Below are 20,029 nucleotides of genomic sequence, written 5' to 3' on the forward strand. Positions count from 1 at the left end.
ATTCAACTTACCAAAAAACCGCCCCGTGGAATGGATAAAGCAAATAACACAGTTTGTTTTGTTGTTGCTGTGGTTGGTGGTGAGAGGGGAGTAGGCTTAAGGAAATACCTCGTTTTAAAAATAATAAGAGGGCAATATAAACTTTCTTAATAGAAAAATGAATGGACTTGATACAAGGGCTATTTTATGAGAACAGAACTAGAAGTTTTGAAATCCTTTTCCAGATCTTTTCCTGTTTCATCCAATTGCTTATTTCATGGTGAAACTGCCAATTGTTCACATTCTTTCTCGCTTTCCTCTTCTCTTATTCAATTTTTGATGCTGCAAATAATATGAAAAGCACCAGGATAGCTACTAAAGTTAATGCTTTGCTTTCTTTTGCTTTGTGGTACAAATCTATATAAAAGTAGTTTAGATATAGCTGGCAACACAAAATTGTTCCTCTAATAGTTTATTTTCAATGGAGCTTATTCTTAGCATGATCAAAATAAGCAAGTTCATCTCTTTAAGCCAATATTTAATTTGGATTATTATGCCAGTAAGGTCTGGGTGAATAAAGATATGCAAAGTATAAGACTGTAAATTAATGGGAAAAAATCTTCTTCCATTTTAAAATAACATACATACAATCGTATGCACACACACACGTACACACACCCACATACCCAATTAAGATTCTTGGCCATGGAGATTTATGGCATTTATATATTTTGTTCCTCTGGGTGTGAAAAAGTGAAGGAGGGTGTCCCTGAGAATGTTCCTTTAAATTATTTTTCTATATTTGGAAAGCATGTCTAAAATTCTGGTAAGTAACTTCTTCCAGTTCAGAGAAATGCTTAGAGGGAAGATTTGTTATATGTACCAAGAAACACCAGTTTGGAAAACGCTCAATCAGTTCTTCTCTCTGTGCCTCACAGTCCTTTATTGTCTCATGGGCTCAGGAAGTTTTGCAGTTAATATTTTCCAAAAAGAATGCCAGTCTTCCTTGTCCTTTTTTTTTTAAAGGGTGAAAGAGAGCATCTAAGTAATATAAAAGGGAGTCTGAACTGAATTTAGAGTTTGACCAATAAGCCCGATGGGCAGCTCAAACCAGAATTCTGGTGTCAAAGGAGGGGGTGTTCAGATTGGTGGGATTTTTAAGACCCACTTTCAGAAGTTCTCAAGACAGTGATGCAGCATCCTCAGTGCTAAAGTCTGTCCTTTGTGAAAGGACCCCCACACAAGTCACATCACAGATCATTCTAAGGAATCAACGCAGTGTCACTGGCTGATTGTAAGTTGACATCTAAGATCATAGACTAGTTTCTCTGATCATAGACTAGTTTCTACAAGGGGCTGCCCTTGTAGAATGGAGGAGAAGCATCAGCAAAATGTCACTGAAAGTTGTCACCAAATATAACAAACGGAAGAGCACGGCTCACTAATGCATAAATAGCCAGTGAGTCTAGAGTCTTTCATGACTCTCTGTGAGGGTCGCAACAGAATACTGTGATAGTTTCTGGTTCCAAACATAGATACATGAAGCTCTACTGGGAATGGTAGCATCAGGCGTCAGACTTCTTCCTAACTGTAGCATTCGGTGTTTTCCCAGGCATTTCTCTTTCTTGAAAAGTTTCAGTCAAACTCCTACGACAGTACTTGTCACTTACAAACACCAGAAAATAGAAAGCCACTAAGAAGTGGATAAAACATGAAGAGACTGATCTTCACTTTTGTAAGGAGGTAATAAAGAATCAATGAATGGGCAAAGTCAAACCCAGCAGTGGTTTTTGGCACTGGCTCTGAGACACAGAGATGTGGGATCTAGTCCAAGCCCTCTCACTCACTTGCTTTATGACCTTAGGACATTATTTAACATTTCTGGGTCTCAGTTTCCTCACCTTTAAAATGGAAACAGTAATAACCCACATTCTATGGAATGGTAGGACTAAATTAAATAAGTAAAACACTTGGTAGAGTGCCTGGCACATAATAAATTATGAAAATACATTAGCTACTTTTATAATAATAATTATTATTATCCTCATCATTACCAGTTACAATTAGGAAATGCTTTTCAAAAGTGATCACTTTGAATTTAACTTGTATGCCATCTGATCTGGAAGTATAATAAGGGTATCCAATTCCTACTGATTTAGTGAGTCAAACAGAAAACCAAAACAAATTGAATCATTCAACTGGTGTATTTAGAATTGCTGATGATTATAGCATTCAAGAAAGTTAGTGAAATACATAAATTGCAATTAAACTGTTCTTGAAAATCACCAAAATCAGTTTTCATTTGTCTAGTCTAATGGTGGGTAGGGCTTATTCATTTAAAAAATATACATTTCGAACCTTCTGAAAAGGAAACATTGTGGAATGTGAACATGGAGGAGATAAAAGGTGTTAACACAGACAGGGTATGCCAAAACCAGCTATGCTCTATCTTAGAATACAAAAAAGAATGCATTGCCTTCACATATCCCATTTTGCTTTTCAAGGAATTATCACTGAACTGCCACTTTATTGCCTTGCACATACGTGCACACACACACACACATATTCACTCACATACATACACACACATAGAGAAAATCACAATGATGTACACATTCAGTCTCTTTGTATCCAGCACTGATTCTCTCCTATGTCAGCTCTGTTGTCAGCAACCAGCATGTAGAAGGGGAAGGTATGGTGTTAGAACAAATGTTACAGCTCCACTCCTGTAATTTCATTCACAAGATAATCTGATTAGTAAAATTTGAGGGAGACTGGCATATCTTTTGGGCTTCCCTGGTGGCTATCTTTTATCATCTAATCCAAAAAAAAAAAAAGAACACAACATAGCTTGGACAAAATCACTAGTATCAAAGGTTCTAATACAGCATAATTTGTGCTGAGTGTATTGCATTCTGACAGTGCTATAAACCAGGGAGACAGTTTACTGACAATTCTGTGCTACCAGATACCAACTCAGGCCTCTGTCCAGCTTTACATTGTCAGCTCTCATGGAAACATGAGCAGTTATGCAGCCCCAGAGGATGCTGAAGTTTTTCAAAAGATGAGATGGACAGATTTCATATTTTCATTGCAGATTTTTTTTTTGTCTTTTCAAACTGCTGAGCATAATTTTTTTAAAGGCAGGAAATGCAACTAGTGTTTGTTTCTAGCATGGCTTCTGTTTTGAGATTTCTTCTTTGTAGAAGAAATGTGTTGCCCAGCTGTCTAGAATCCCAATCAGGATATGGTTTTTGTATGAAATATATTACAAGAATGATTTTAGCTGGTTATAAACAGGAATGGTTATAAAAAGCTGGGGCTATTTTATCCAATTTTTATCCACAGAGGGGGTACTCTGGTTCAGGCCAATGGGACCAATATGAATACATAAGGTAATGTTCAGTTCTGCCTTCCGCCCATGAAGGACAGTAATTCTGAAAGACAAAAGTACATAATAGTGAGCAAACAGATTCTTAGTTACAGTGTAAGTGAAAGTTGCTCAGTCGTGTACAATTCTTTGTGACCCCATGAACTATACAGTACATGGAATTATCCAGGCCAGAATACTGGAGTGGGTAGCCTTTCCCTTCTTCAGGTAATCTTCCCAACCCAGGGATAGAACCCAGGCCTCCCACACTGCAGGCAGAATCTTTACCAGCTGACTCACAGGGGAATTACAGAGATGCTCAGAAATAAGAAGCACGTGGCCACTGGCCAAAAGCATTGTAGTTAACACTTAAAAGCATGGTTCAACCCAAGCTGAACTGCTGGAGAGGTTAATGCTTCTTAGTATTAATACTTCTCCTATTTGCAACACACACACACACAGACAATATACAACAGATATTAAGAGCTCCCTGCGTGGAGACTCCAAGAGCTACTGGTTAATGAGGATAGATACAAGACTTATTTAAATCCTACCTTTTTAGGTGTATAGAGATTCAGGGAGGAGATAGATATTTCAAACAGTATGCTCTTTTTTCTTATTCCAAGACTTTCAAATTGTAATGCTTCTGAAATATAATCACTGAATATATTTGATAAAATTCTCTTTAAAAGAATGGCATTAAATATCTGGGTCTTATAATAGATGGAATTTTAGAAGTTAGATATGCTTGTACGAATGCAAATTTAACTACCCAGCATAATGGGCACCCAGAGAAGGAATCTGACTGAAGGAATGTTGCAAGCTCCCTGGAGAAAATGATTTATAATCTGAGCCTTGAAGAATAAGGATAAATCTAATGAGACAGGAAGTTTTTGTATGTGGGATAGGAAGGAAAAGATAGGAGGATATTGAAAGTAGATGAAAGAGTGTATGCAAAAGCATTAAGAAATACAACAGCATGTAAATAAGGAAGTACAGTTATGAATGTATTGTGAAAGAAATTCTGAGGGCCTGCATCTGGCTAGAAGTAGGTGGGAAGCCAGATTATGAAGACTGTATAAATTCTCCTGAAGGCAATTAGACACTATTGACTTTTTAAGTGAAAGGGAAACTTAGATGTACTGAACAACTACCAAGAGGCTGTTATGTTACTAAGGGAATGCCACATCTTATCTCATTTCATTCTCACAAGTATTTCCAAAGCACCTCCTTCCTGTTTTTACAGATAAAAAACAGAGCATAGGAGAATTAAATAGATGCCAAGGACACAAGGACAGAGTGTCTCGTTTTTATCCCACATGTATAACTCGAAACTTAGGAGCTATCTGTAATAACATCTCAAGATGTTTCGATCTTTTATTTTCTTCAATATTTCCTAATTATTATTTTTTAAATTCTCATCTTTTTTTAGAGAAAGTTTAGGTTTACAGGAAAGCTTAATAGAAAATATAGTTTCCAATATACCCCCCTTATACTTGTCCACTCCCCCACCATTTCCCTTATTAGTAAGATCTTGCATTAATGTAGTAGATTTGTTACAACTGATGAGCCAATATTTATAAGTTATTATTAGTTAAAGTCCATAGTTTTCATTAAGGTTCACTCAGGGTTATATATTATTTAGATTTTGATAAATGTATAATGACATGTATCCACCTATACAGTATCAAACAGAATAGTTTCATGGCCCTAAAAATCCCCCATGCTCACTCATTCTTCTCTCTCTCCCCTCAAATCCTTTACTATCACTGATCTTTTACAATCTCCATAGTTTTGCATTTTACAAAATGTCATATAGCTGAGATGATATAGTATATAGCATTTTCAGACTGGCTTCCTTCACCTAGCAATATGCAGTTAAGTTTTATCCAAGCCTTTTCATGACTTGACTGCTCATTTCTTTTTATCAGTAAATAATATTCCATTACAGGGATGTTTTATGGTTTGTTTATCTAGTCAACTATTGAAGGAAATCTTGGATGCCTTAAAATTTTACCAATTATGAATAAAATTAATGAAAATATTTTGTGCAGTTTTTTTGTGTGTGAACATAATATTTGAACTCATTTGGGTAAATACCAAGGAGTACAACTGCTGGGTAATAAGGTAAGAATAAGTTTATTTTCATAATAACCTGCTAAGGTATTTTCTGAGTTAGCTGCACTATTTTTCATTCCTACTAGTATGAATGAGAGCTCCTGTTGCTCCACATCCCTGTCAGCATTTGGTGCAGTCAGCATTTAAAATTTTAGCTATTCTAATAGGCTTGTGGTAGTATTTCATTGTTGTTCTAGTTTGTAATCCTTTGATGATACATGTATTTCATAATTTTTATTGTTTTACTTACCTATTATATATTTTCTAACATTTGTGATTTTGACTCTTACATTTTCCACTATTCATTTATTTATTCAATTATCAACATATATTAAACGTGTATTATATGTCAGCAACATTTTTCAAAGCTAGTTTATTTTTTACTCATTATTCTCGTCTTCATTTTAAGTTCATATTTTACTTGTTATTTATTTCACACAATGTATCAGCTAGGCCTTTTTATTGTACTCATCTTCAAATAAACTATATTCGTAATACACACAGCAGAGAGTGTGAAATATTGTTAGAGACAAAACTACTTGAAAGAAGGTCTGAAGTAAAGAAATCACTTACCTTGGTTGACGATAAATCTTAACTTCTGTATTGTTGCCAGATTGCCACTAACACGATATATTCCATCAACATCTAGACCTGAAAACAAAAGGGCATGTTTTATATTCACTCTTATAAGAATGAGATGATAAAAGGAAGATAATAATTATACTATCTCTTCCTCACAGAGAAAACAAATTTCTTTTTCCTAAAGCAAGTAGTCTTCAATATTTTAATCCAAATAAACTAATCGTTAAGTTCAGTAACAGCTAACCATCGACAAACTTGATTGCAGTTGAACCATAAAAGAGCAGTAGGTAGCATGGAATTTCACAGTATAGTTATGATTCATTCCCAAAGACAGAAATCAACCTGAGGGTGCAGTAGGCAGAAGAACCTTCATGTATATGTGTATTATTGACCCTTGTTGGAAAGATAAAGTAACCCAAAGTGTTTGTGAAGTTTCCCTTCCTTAAAAATTCTTCCTTCCTTCTCTGCCCTTTACTGTTTTCTCACTTTTCTTTCTCTTTTTCTTCCCTTTCTCCTATTCATATTCTATTCTTATTCTGTTGTATTCTATTCTATTCATTTTATTCTATTCCTAGGGATTCCAATTCATTTCCATTTGGTTTCATTTTCTTTTTCATGCAGTCCCTATGGCATAACGTGTATTGGTCTGATTATTTGAAACTACAGAATGAAAATTCTACTCTCAATGTATAACTACTTTGATAGTCTCTAGTGTATTGTAGGTAATAGGATACTCCATTACAGAGGGGAAAAATAAAAAGAAATCCTTGACAAGATAGTGACAACAGTTTCAGATTATTTTAAAACTAGTCATCTATAATTCAGAATAACTTATCCTGGCAGTGGGTTTGGATAATAAACCACTTGTTTTCCACATACTTATTTATATCTATATCATCTGGTTATTTCCATGAGTCAGTTATGAAAAAGAAGAAAATGGAGAAACAGGAAAATGAAAAGAGAAACACTTATTCAGACACTATCATTGTCAATAAGAAATGTTGATAACATAATTTTTATGTCAGGATTGAATATTCCTTGATGTGCCCAGGCCCTCAAAGAGACTTAGATGAGATTCAGATCAGATCAGATAAGTCGCTCAGTCGTGTCCGACTCTTTGCAACCTCATGAATCGCAGCACGCCAGGCCTCCCTGTCCATCACCAACTCCCAGAGTTCACTGAGACTCATGTCCATTGAGTCAGTGATGCTATCCAGCCATCTCATCCTCTGTCGTCCCCTTCTCCTCCTGCCCCCAATCCCTCCCAGCATCAGAGTCTTTTCCAATGAGTCAACTCTTTGCATGAGGTGGCCAAAGTACTGGAGTTTCAGCTTTAGCATCATTCCTTCCAAAGAAATCCCAGGGCTGATCTCCTTCAGGATGGACTGGTTGGATCTCCTTGCAGTCCAAGGGACTCTCAAGAGTCTTCTCCAACACCACAGTTCAAAAGCATCAATTCTTCGGCGCTCAGCTTTCTTTATAGTCCAACTCTCACATCCATACATGACCACTGGAAAAACCATAGCCTTGACTAGACGGACCTTTGTTGGCAAAGTAATGTCTATGCTTTTGAATATGCTATCTAGGTTGGTCATAACTTTCCTTCCAAGGAGTAAGCATCTTTTAATATCATGGCTGCAGTCACCATCTGCAGTGATTTTGGAGCCCCCAAAAATAAAGTCTGACACTGTTTCCACTGTTTCCCCATCTATTTGCCATGAAGTGATGGGACCGGATGCCATGATCTTTGTTTTCTGAATGCTGAGCTTTAAGCCAACTTTTTCACTCTCCACTTTCACTTTCATCAAGAGGCTTTTGAGTTCCTCTTCACTTTCTGCCATAAGGGTGGTGTCATCTGCATATCTGAGGTGATTGATATTTCTCCCAGCAATCTTGATTGCAGCTTGTGTTTCTTCCAGTCCAGCGTTTCTCATGATGTACTCTGCATATAAGTTAAATAAACAGGGTGACAATATACAGCCTTGATGTACTCCTTTTCCTATTTGGAACCAGTCTGTTGTTCCATGTCCAGTTCTAACTGTTGCTTCCTGACCTGCATACAAATTTCTCAAGAGGCAGATCAGGTGGTCTGGAATCCCATCTCTTTCAGAATTTTCCACAGTAACATAGAGGTCAGCACCTCTGCAGTTTCTCTAAGGAGGTGATATAGCACCACTGTTAAACATTGTCATTCACGATAGTTAGTATTACACAAACTGATAAAAATTACTGTCATGGTATAACAGAATAAAGTCTTTTTGAAGTCTTTACTGACATGAAATGAATTCCTTCATTGTTTTACAATCTCTATTTTTATGTACTTTATAGTAGAACATTTCTGCTGCTGTGCAAAATATATCATCAGTAACTTAGGACAGACTGACATAATGTGTAATACTAGTACTAATGGCATAAATCAAAGCCATTATTCATTCAGTTTTAAGACATTATTTTTAGAGCAACTTTAATTTTACATCAAACTTGAAGGAAAGGTACAGCGATTTCCTACTTAACCCTGGCCCCTACACAGGTATAGCCTCTCTTGTTGTCAACATCTCCTACCAGAGTGATACATTTATTAAAATTGAGGAAACACCACCAATACATCTAAAGTCCATAGCTTACATTACGGTTCAGCCCTGGTGTTGTACAGTCTATTGATTTGGACAAATGTATAATGACATGTGCATGCGTGCTAAGTTACTTTAGCTGTTTCTGACTATGTGCAACCCTTTGGACTGTAACTGCCAGGCTCCTCTGTTCATGGGATTCTCCAGAGAGCAATACTGGAGTGAGTTGCCATGCCCTCTTCCAGGGGATCTTTGAACCCAGGGATTAAACCCGAGTCTTTTATGTCTCCTGCATTGGCAAGTGGGTTCTTTACCATTAGCGCCACCTAGGAAGCTCCCATAATGACAATGGATAATGACATGTATCCATCATTAAAGCATCATACAGAGTATTTTCACTGCCTGAAAAATCCTCTGTGCCCCACCTACTAGTCCACACTATGGTTTTATTCTTCCATGTAATAACTTCTATACAATTTCAATAAAACTGAATGGCTATTAACAAATATATTAATTGGTGTGAGTTTTGTAGTTCTGACTTCCCTGGTGGCTCAGATGGTAAAGCGTCTACCTACAGTGGAGGAGACCTGGGTTCAATCCCTGGGTCGGGAAGATCCCCTGGAGAAGGAAATGGCACCCCACTCCAGTATTCTTGCCTGGAAAATCCCATGGACGGAAGAGCCTGGTAGGCTACAGTCCATGGGGTCACAAAGAGTCAGACATGACCGAGCAACTTTCTTTCTTTGTAGTTCTAGAATAGTCTAACAATAAATTAGCAAGCCTCTGTCCCTTCCTGAGAACTATGGATTTATGAGGAATTTAGATGAGGTGGAACACCTATTAGTATGTGGTGAAAATGTCTAAGACACATACATTTATAAAAATCAAATGTGTCCTTGTTTTCCTGATGTATAAAATAGCTCCATTAATCAAAGTGCACTCCAGTTTGTTTTTAAGCACAATGTGCACTTACAACTTAAATGTGATAGTCAATTAGAACTTTTCCAACGTTTGATTTTCAGTTTTTGCACTGGACTATGTTGGTCTTCAGTTTATGTACGTGTGCTCGGAACTTTGTAATTTTATACCATTTTCTTCTTTGCTTTGTCATGTAGATAATCTTTCTGACTTAAGTTTAACTTCTGTGTTTTTAAAAAATGTTATAGCTTTTTAAAATATTAAAACTTATGCATTCAAGTATGTGTCTCCCTTTCAAATTTTTCCCTTTTGGGGGTATCCATAATACTTCTGAACAAGTAGCCATTACAAAAAATATTTTGAAGCTATTCTCCAAAATGACCTTCAGTGGCTCCATATTGTCTACAGAGAAATGTTTATTAATGGCAACTTTGGGGCCTTTGATGATAGTTTTTTGGTCTGGAAATAGTCAAAGGTCATTCAGAACCATGAATGTTGAATGAGGTCCTCTGCTTGTCATCACAAAATTTCCCTAAATGAAAATTATCTTGATTTTTTCCTGTGAGTTATCAGTTGCTCTAAAGGAAGTTGAGAAAAAAATTAGTTTGAAAAATAGAAATATTGAGGGAATGTGTAGATCTACATTTCCCAAATGAGAAATCTTAATATACATTTTTTAAGAAATCAAATTAGCCCTATTTAAAATAATGATTAAAAATGAAATGTCAATTAACAACAACTACAATAAAGTGAAAAAAAAAGTTTTAATTAGTTGGACCTTTATCCAGGGTCAATAGTAAATACAATCATTTGAATTCTAACAATTGCAAATAAAGACCTTAATTAAGCCTCATTTTAATAAATATGTCTCTATAGGTATAAAATCAAGTACACTTTTTTTGAAGCTAGAAATTTTTCTTTTCTAATATTATTTTAAATGTTATTGAAATGCATCTGTTGTCTAGAGTTTTAAACTGAATTTCAATTAATGAAATTCCCTACTACCTAAAAACTTTCTCTGATAGAAATTTGATGTTACTACATAGGAAGTATCCCTTTGATCTTTCATAAATTTCAGTAGAAGTTATATATTTTTTTAACTTCAGTAATCAAAAACATTTGAAAGAGGAGTATGGGTTGAATATATTACATATGAGCAATTGGAAGGCACTATACTGTTCAAACAAAGCAGCCTCATTCTAAATTAATAAGCCAATTTTCTTCTGGAATAAAAGAAGGGAGTGCTGGGAATGGAGACAGGGAGGATAATTCAGACTAGTGCGACCACTGTGGTTGCAGACCTAAGTCACAGCAGAGAAACCGCTCTGTGGCTCACGATAGAAACCAGAAAGTATAAAGGAGTAAAGCAAAACACATTAGATGCAATTTGAATCTAACTTGACAGAACTTCCAAGCCCTTTAGATTCAGATATATCAACACCATATATCTTATGAAGGATAACAATCTCTGACATTTGTGGCTCCTGCTTTGAATGGCTTATGCTCCCCTGCTATCATACTTTTTAAATTACATAAATAGAGTGAAAATGACAAAGCAGATATTAAAAAGGAGGGTATTACATTTTGCAAAATAATCTGGAACACATCAGTGAGTTTTAGCAGTTATAAATTACATAGGTACAGTCTTGTAATTGATTAGCTCTTCCCTGAACAGCTCATGGAATGGCAAACCCCAAGTCCTGTGAATTGAACCCAAATTACAAAGTTTCATGTGCCATCCTCTTCTTGCTCCAAGAACTTTGAAAGTCATGCCAAACCAAACCAATGTAAATTGGTGGATTTGGACATCCTTTTCATGACCACATTATCCTTGCTGGACTGGAAGCTACTTATTTTGGAAATATAATTAGACCTCTTATGATTTTTAAATGAGCAATATCTTCAAGGTACACATGTTGGGCCTTGGTGAAGTTTGGAGAAAAATCACTTTACGAGGTACTTCTTTCAAGAAAATACCCTGACTGAAAATGCTGACAGGAATTTTGCCTGTTATGCTAAAAATACTTTGGGAACACAATGAAACTAAAACATTGTATGCTTATTTTTATCAGACCAGCATTAATGTAATGTTGATGAAAAATTCTCTTAAAAAATCCACATTCACTGAAATGTCTTTTATTTGTTCCTCATCAGCTGACACTCTTAAGTTCCAAAATAGTGTTTACTGTTGACAGAAATCACTGGGTATTGCTGCAGGGGATTTTCAAAAGTCCTCCCCCTCCTCCACTTTTTTTTTTTTTTTGAAGAAGCTTAGACTAGGATAGACACACAATTAGGAGTTATTAGACCAAATGGTGGTCTAAACCCAGTGGAAAGAATGCAGCTGTCATGAGTAATTCCCACCATAAATCTCAGACACTTTCCAAAAGGAAATCTAAGAGACCAACACTGTTTCCAGAGTTGACTGACTTATCTGCCAAAATATGGGTAGTTTTTAACAATGCAGATGAGCCTGTTAAAAATAGCTGCAAACTGTGGATTAGGTAGCATTCTTGGCAGCTCAAACGATGGACAAATCACGAAGATGTAGAGTTTGAGCCTGGTTGAGAGGTAGGCTCAAAAAGCCTGCTTGTTTTTCTGGAATATAACAAAATGCATCTGAACCTCTGAAGTCTGAAATATGGGCTGGGAATTCTGCACAGTCTCTCTCCTGAGATTTATGGCACTTCCTAATTCCTAGGAGGCCAGAGCTACCGCAAAAAGAGTCATTCTCGCAATACTTTGGTCTTCTGGCTTCTCCCTCTGGCAAGAACAACTGAGCAGAGGAACACCCAGACTGCCCCCAAAGAGTGCTGCCCATTTCTTTTTCTATTCTTCTAAAGGTCCTGCTTGGTTTCAGAGATGTATTTGAGGAGAGGTTTTGTACCATTTTGAATGGCACATATTTCCTCCTCTAAATTGAAGTGTTTCCAACTTTATATTGCTAACTGATCTGATCACACACTTTAAATTCAGTGGCTGAGTACAGGATATAATTGGAAACTCTTTCTAAATTTAATTTCTACTCTGTCTCAATGGCTTGTATTTATCCTGTATCTTTTGCTGGCTTTATTTATTACTAATTTATTGTGAGATACACATCCTTCAAGAATGACTACCTTAAAAATAGTTGACACAATTCTGATTGTCAAACAAGAATGATTTTATCTTATATGAAAAACTTTGACTTTATAATAATCATTAAATTTTTTTTTTTTTTTACTATAGAGGCAATATACTTGCTTGGTAAAAATGAAAACTAACCCACACAAGATTAATACAATGAAACCTAAGTAAATACCTCATCCTGCTGTCCAAAGACAGTCACTGTTAACAGTTCTGTTTTAGTTCTTTTGTTGTTACTTATTTTATGTTAATGCATCACATTTCTGTTTATTAATTTATTAACTTTGAATGGTATTTATTCACTCCTTATCAGAAAAGATAAAGAGTCTATAGCTTCTACCACTTATCTATGTACCCTCTCTTTGTTATTATTAACTACCTTTGTCTATTTCTATATCTTAATATACCAAATTAGCTCTGTGTGTAAGAAAATAAGGAACTTATTGCATTTTACTTTTCCTTACCCTTCTCTTCTCTCTCATAACTTCCAACTTTATTCTTTGTTATTATTGCTTACGTCTTGAAGTTTACAACATTTTGTTTTATTCTCTATAAATATTTTGTGGCTTATCTGTGGGTTAATATTAGTCACTATTTATAAGAAAGTGACTGTGATTGGGTGCCACATTAACCTTTTTTCACAAAGGAGATCTCATCAGAGTCTCGTGTGTTTTCTTCCATTGTAGGCCTCTTTATTTCTTCAATTAAGCACTGTCCAATAGAACTGTTTATGATTATGGAAATATTCTCTATATTAACTATTTAGACCAGCAGTCACTGGCCACATAAGGCTGTCTGCTGAATACTTGAAATGTGGTTAATGCAACTGAATAACTGAATTTCTATTTACCTTATTTTAAATAACAGCCACATGTGGTCTATGACCACCATACTGGATGGTACAGCTCTGTGTCAGAGTCAACTACTACTCTTCTCTTGTATTCTACTATTATTTCTTCTTGGATTTCTTTTTTAAGAGTTATGATTTTTTTTTTTTTTTGCAGACGTGTGTGGTTGGTAAATTTTCTTATTTATTCTATCTCAGTGACTGTTTTTTATAAAAACAATGTCATACTGTATTGTACAGGTAATTATATTCAGTATATAGTGACAAATAATAATGGAAAAATATGAAAAATAATATGTATATATTCATTATATATATATATATGTATATAGAAATGTATGTGTGCATGTATACTAAGTTGCTCAGTTGTGTCTGACTCTTTGTGACCCTATGGACTGTAGTCCACCAGGCTCCTCTGTCCAAAAGCTTTTCCAGGCAAGAATACTGGAGTGGGTTGCCTTGTCTTCCTCCATGGGATCTTTCTGACCCAGGAATGGAACCCACATCTCTATGTCTCCTGCATTAGCATGTAGATTCTTTACCACTAGTATCACAGGGTTCTTTACCAGTGGTGCCACTGAGTCACTTTGCTATACAGAAGAAGGTAACACAACATTACAAATCAACTATTTTTTAAAAAGACTGTTTTAAAAAGACTGCTTCCTATTTAATTGTTAATTTAAGTATTTATAATTTAAAAATTTTTCTAACTTTGAAAGGCAATGTTCCATATCTTCTAGCATCTCTGCTGTTATGTTTGATATCAAGTTGATTCTTGATGCTTTGCAGGTAAATTTCTTTTACCTTCAGGTTTAAAAAAAGATTTTCTCTTTAACTTGTAGAAGTAAAATTTCACTCAAATGTGTCTACATCTAGTCCTTCAATCAGAAAACATTTTCTTATATTATTTGCATTATATATCCTTCTTCCTACTATCTTTTCACTTTATCTAGAACTTCTTTAAGATGGATGTTCAAATATCAGAATACTCCTTTGACAAAAGAGCAAATTAACTAGAATAAATGACGGTCATGGGTACTTCTGTATTTGTACACTATTATTATTATTATGTCCCGCAACAGGCTCCAATCTTAAATTGTCAGGCTGAGTGAGGATGAACCAGTGTTGAGTAGATAAGATAGTAGACTGGGCTTCCATGGTAGCGCAGCTGGTAAAGAATCTGCCTGCAGCACAGGAGACCCCAGTTCTATCCCTGGGTTGTGAAGATCCCCTGGAGATGGGATAGACCACCCATTCCAGTATTCTTGGGCTTCCCTGGTGGCTAAGATGGTAAAGAATCTGCCTGCAATGCTGGAGACCTGGGTTTGATCCCTGGGTTGTGAAGATCCTCTGGAGGAGGGCATCTCCAGTATCCTTACCTGGAGAATCCCCATGGACAGAGCAGCCTGGCGGGCTACAGTCCCTGGTGTCACAGAGAGTCAGGCACAACTGAGTGACCAAGCACAGCACAACACAGATAGCAGGCTAGAGGTCTTCAGCTACCAGGTAAGGAGGACTTATATGGGGATATGGAGCACTTGTACTATTTTGCTTCTGAGCAAAGTTCTCCAACTCTGTGTCTGCTGTAGAAGACCTGAGACATTTCATTTTCCACTGCCTTCCTTCTCAGATGCCAGCATCCTCTCATTTGTCCTTGTAGAACCTATTCTCAGTTGAGCCTGTTCTCTTCCTTGATGCAAGGCAAATGGAGAGGGACTCAGCTTTTGACATGTTAGATACAATATTTTGTGCATTACTTTACTTACTGCCCTCTTGCCCTTTGTTGCTCTTTTTTTTTTTTTTTGTCAACTCTAAGGTTGGATATTTTCTAGGACATCCCAAGCAAGAACTGTACCTAATAATAGTGTCTGGGAATGATGCTTCTTTCACTCTAATATGTTCACTTGTTTGATCCCATCTGCTTTCAGTCTTCCTGGAACTTTTATTTCTTGTTTGCTGATGGCACTTTTTCTCTTTTCAGCACCACTTGTTTTTGTTTTTCTTTCCCAACATATATTTTCTCTTATTTCACTGGGATGATCTTTGAGGAAGGAGAATTCAAACATAATTTCTTGGCCTGGAAATTTGAATGGGGGCCCTAGTTATTTTTCATAGAGAGATTTTTTAATGCTGAAAACAAAAGTTTCACTAGATTGCAAAGATACTGCCATATAACAATTTTCTTTTCAATAGTAATCTAAATGACAGATGTGTGAAAAATTAGAATATTTAAAACACTTATTATGTGTCTCTATATCTAATGCCGGCAGAATATGTTAATATCGGGTCCAGGATCAGATTATCCTTCATCTTTTTCTCACTCCTGTATTTTTCTTTGTCATTAGAAGTTTCTACTGTCATTTATGGTTTTGACAATGTTCCTTTTATTACTGAGATTGCTTTATTTGGTGTATTTTTCTCTTTTATTTGTTTCATGAGTCCTTCTTTTTGTTTGGTAAATAACCGTTTTTTAAGATTCCATATTAAAACTCAACATTCAGAAAACTAAGATCATGGAATCTGGTTCCATCACTTCATGGCCAATAGATGGGGAAACAATGGAAACAGTGAGAGATTTTATTTTGGGGGGCTCCAAAGTCACTGCAGATGGTGACTGCCACCATGAAATTAAAAGATGCTTGCTCCTTGGAAGAAAAGGTATGACCAATCTAGACAGCATATGAAAAAGCAGAGACATTACTTTGCCAACAAAGGTCCATCTATTAAAAACTGTTTTTTCTAGTAATCATAAATGGATGTGAGAGTTGGACTATAAAGAAAGCTGAGTGCTGAAGAACTGATGCTTTTGAACTGTGGTGTTGGAGAAGACTCTTGAGAGTCCCTTGGACTGCAAGGAGATCCAACCAGTCCATCCTAAAGGAAATCAGTCCTGAATGTTCATTGGAAGGACTGATGCTGAAATTCCAATACTTTGGCCACCTCATGTGAAGAACTGACTCATTTGAAAAGACCCTGATGCTGGGAAAGATTGAAGGCGGGAGGACAAGGAGACGACAGAGGATGAGATGGTTGGATGGCATCACCGACTCAATGGACATGAGTCTGAGTGAACTCTGGGAGTTGGTGATGGACAGGGAGGCCTGGTGTGCTGCAGTCCATGGGGTCACAAATAGTCAGACTAGACTGAGTGACTGAACTGAAGTGAAGATTCCACATATAAGTGATATCATATGACATTTGTCTTTCTCTGTCTGACTTACTTCACTCAGTATGACAATCTCTAGGTCCATTCATGTTGCTACAAATGACATTATTTCATTCTTTTTTATGCTTGAACCCTTTTTCCTTTAAACTTTTATCTTATTTTAATTTTTTCCTACCTTCCTTGTATCTCTGTGATAAATTCTTGTTTCATAAAGACAATCGTTGCAATAAATGTTTGTTTTCCTTCTTAATATCATGACAAAATACTTATTATCAATTTTCCTTTACTTTTTTGTTTGCTTGATTTTGGTAGCAGTCCATTTTAGGTTACTTATTTATGAATGAAATAAGTTTTTCATCTAAGAGATATTTTATGGATTCATATGGAAAGAAGAATTTTGTCTTCTTAAGATATGAAAGAGACAGTATTTGTTGATAAATGAAAAAAAACATGTTAGACTGAAGAGAGGTCACCAAGAAAAGGGTGTTTTTTTTCCCTTGAGAGGACTGCTTAGATACTGTGATGATAATAAATAAAACATTATTTTATATTGTTTTTGTAGCATATGTTGCTATTGTTGTTTAGTCGCTAAGTCATATCTGACTCTTTTGCAATGCCATAGACTGTAGCCTGCCAGTCTCCTCTGTCCATGGAATTTCTCAGGCAAGAATACTGGAGTGGGTTGCCATTTCTTTCTCTAAGAGATCTTTTCCTACCAGGGATCAAACTTGCATCTCCTTATTTGCCAAGCTGGTTCTTTACCAGCAAAATTATTTTTCTATCATCATTTACCTATCATTTTTGTATCAATCATCTATCTACCTATATTTTTTATCATGCCATATTTGCTATTCTGTGCAATCCTAATGTCTTACGTAGCCTGGGAGCTGGGAAGATGAACTTAAAATTGGAAGAGGAAAAGGATAAAATATCCCAAGTATTAGGGGTGTTACTGATCACATTTCTTACTCATTCCATATTGTACCACTTATGCCTTGAAAAGATCTGCAGTGTTAATACTTAGGGATTGTGTATGGAAGGAAGAGCTAGCTGTCTTACTTATTATTAAGTATTCTTGTAAAGAGCTATATTGCTGAAAAAAATTAGGAAAACCATTTATTTCCCATACAGTCAATTCTTTTAAGGTAGGATACTGAATACTTCAACATGTAGAGAAGAATCACACTGAATTCTTTAAATGTTACCAGAAACACAGAAACATCCGCATCACTGTGCACTGTCATTCCTCTCTACTGGAATTTCTCCCTTGTATTTATACTTGTTGCCATAGTATTTCACTAATTGTCTCATAATTGCAAATGCACATGTATGGGGTTCCCAGTTGGCAGTAATGGTACAGAATCTCCCTGCCAATGCAGGAGATGAAAGAGATGGGTTCAATCCCTGGGTCAGGAAGATCCCCTGGAGTAGGAAATTGCAACCCACTTCAGTATCCTTGCCTGGAAAACTCAATGGACAAAGGAGCCTGGCAGGCTACAGTCCATGGGGTCACAAACAGTCAGACACAACTGAACGACTGAATACACACACAGAGAACATGCATACCATTATCAACTAGAAACAGTAGTATATGAAAAGTCCTGTGAAAACTCACATGAGTACCAAGGGCAAGGTCCTGGTTTCCATTTGCTCTGATACTTTTTATGCATTAGGCTTATTTTTGCATATCACCTCCATACATTTAATGCAACTCATAGTCCATTCAGACTTACTACTGGACCAGTTGCCTTTAAAATCATACCTTTTAACTTGTGTGTGTGTGCTTAGTTGCTCAGTTATGTCTGACTCTGTGACCCTGTGGACAGTAGCCTGCCAGGCTCCTCTGTCCCTGGGGATTCTCCAGGCAAGAATACTGGAGTGGGCTGCCATGCCCTCCTCCAGGGGATCTTCCCCATCCAGAGGTTGAATCCAGGTCTCCCACACTGCAGGTGGATTCTTTGCCATCTGAGCCATCGGGGAAGTCCACCTTTTAACTTATGAACTATTAAATATAAGTAAATAATGGAAAAGACAAGGGGAAAAAGTTCCAGTATGGTTAGTGTGACATAGATAAAAGCCATTTGTATGCCCTGTTTAATATCTGGGTAAAATGAAACGCCAGTCTAAGAATGCTATCCCAAATGCTGTCCCTCATTTTTACTCATTGAGTCTCATGTATCTTTTTAAAGTCAGCTGAGAATTTGAGTTCTATGAGTCTGAAGCATGGTATAAATAAATAACTTACAGAATTATACCAGTCTTATGACCTGAATAATATTGGAAATAAACTCAAAGTAAGAAGAACCTCATGGAGAAGGCAATGGCAACCAACTCCAGTACTCTTGCCTGGAAAATCCCATGGATAGAGGAGCCTGGTAGGCTGCATTCCATGGGGTTGTCAGAGTTGGGCACAACTGAGTGACTTCACTTTCACTTTTCACTTTCGTGCATTGGAGAAGGAAATGGCAACCCACTCCAGTGTTCTTGCCTGGAGAATCCCAGGGACGGCAGAGCCTGGTGGACTACCATCTATGGGGTTACACAGAGTTGGACACGACTGAAGCGACTTAGCAGCAGCAGCAGCAAGAAGAACCTCAAGAAAGCTTGAGTATGCTTGTGAAATTTCACTAGGAATCCTAATCTCTGATTTGATAAGACTAAAGATAACCACCTGAAATGATTTTTAAATGTAGAAAACAAAGTACCTAGAAATAGTCTTTAATAAACTCTCTTAGATGCTTATTTTTAAAAAAATCTTAGTTTTGAAGACAAATATTGGCCAATGATTAACTGACAGCATTTGTCTTCAAGGAAAATCTCTTGTGTCTGGAAGATATAGAGATTGAAATTGGTATTTGGCTCATCTCATCATCTTCTGAGTTTCTTGTAGGTCTGAGTTCTATTGTTATGTTATGCTGTGATCGTGCTGATGTAAATAAATCATTCCTTTGGTACTGTGACTGAGGTGTTTCTTTAAAATAAATAAGTCTAATGTGGTCAGCCATCATCTGGTAGTTTGCATCCCTGGTGGCTCAGCTGGTAAAGAATCTGCCTGCAATGTGAGAGACTGGGGTTCGATCCCTGGGTTGGGAGGATCCCATGGAGAAAGGAATGGCTAACCACTCCACTACTCTGGCCTGGAGAATTCCATGGACTGTACAGTCCATGGGATCACAAACAGTTGGACACGACTGAGCGACTTTCACTTCACTTCACTATGCCAACATAACCTGAGGTCCAGACAGGAGTACATGACCACAGCAGGCTTATGAATAGAAAACAAGCTGCCTGAAAATGCCATTTCTAAGGAAAGCTTGGGGGCTACAGAACAGTAATCTGTAAACCGTGCCCAT

The 20,029-nt window shown here is 36.7% G+C and overlaps 1 protein-coding gene across 2 annotated transcripts in view; it reads right to left on the reverse strand.

Moving 5' to 3' along the window:
- ARHGAP15 (Rho GTPase activating protein 15) overlaps positions 1 to 20,029 on the reverse strand; it is a 698,504-nt gene that overhangs the window by 208,085 nt on the left and 470,390 nt on the right. For both annotated transcript variants that reach the window (XM_024977977.2, NM_001105003.2), the window contains 1 exon segment: positions 6,041 to 6,118. In XM_024977977.2, coding sequence (XP_024833745.1) covers positions 6,041 to 6,118 — 78 coding nt within the window.

This window comes from Bos taurus, chromosome 2, assembly GCF_002263795.3.
Source record: "Bos taurus isolate L1 Dominette 01449 registration number 42190680 breed Hereford chromosome 2, ARS-UCD2.0, whole genome shotgun sequence".
NCBI lineage: Eukaryota > Metazoa > Chordata > Mammalia > Artiodactyla > Bovidae > Bos > Bos taurus.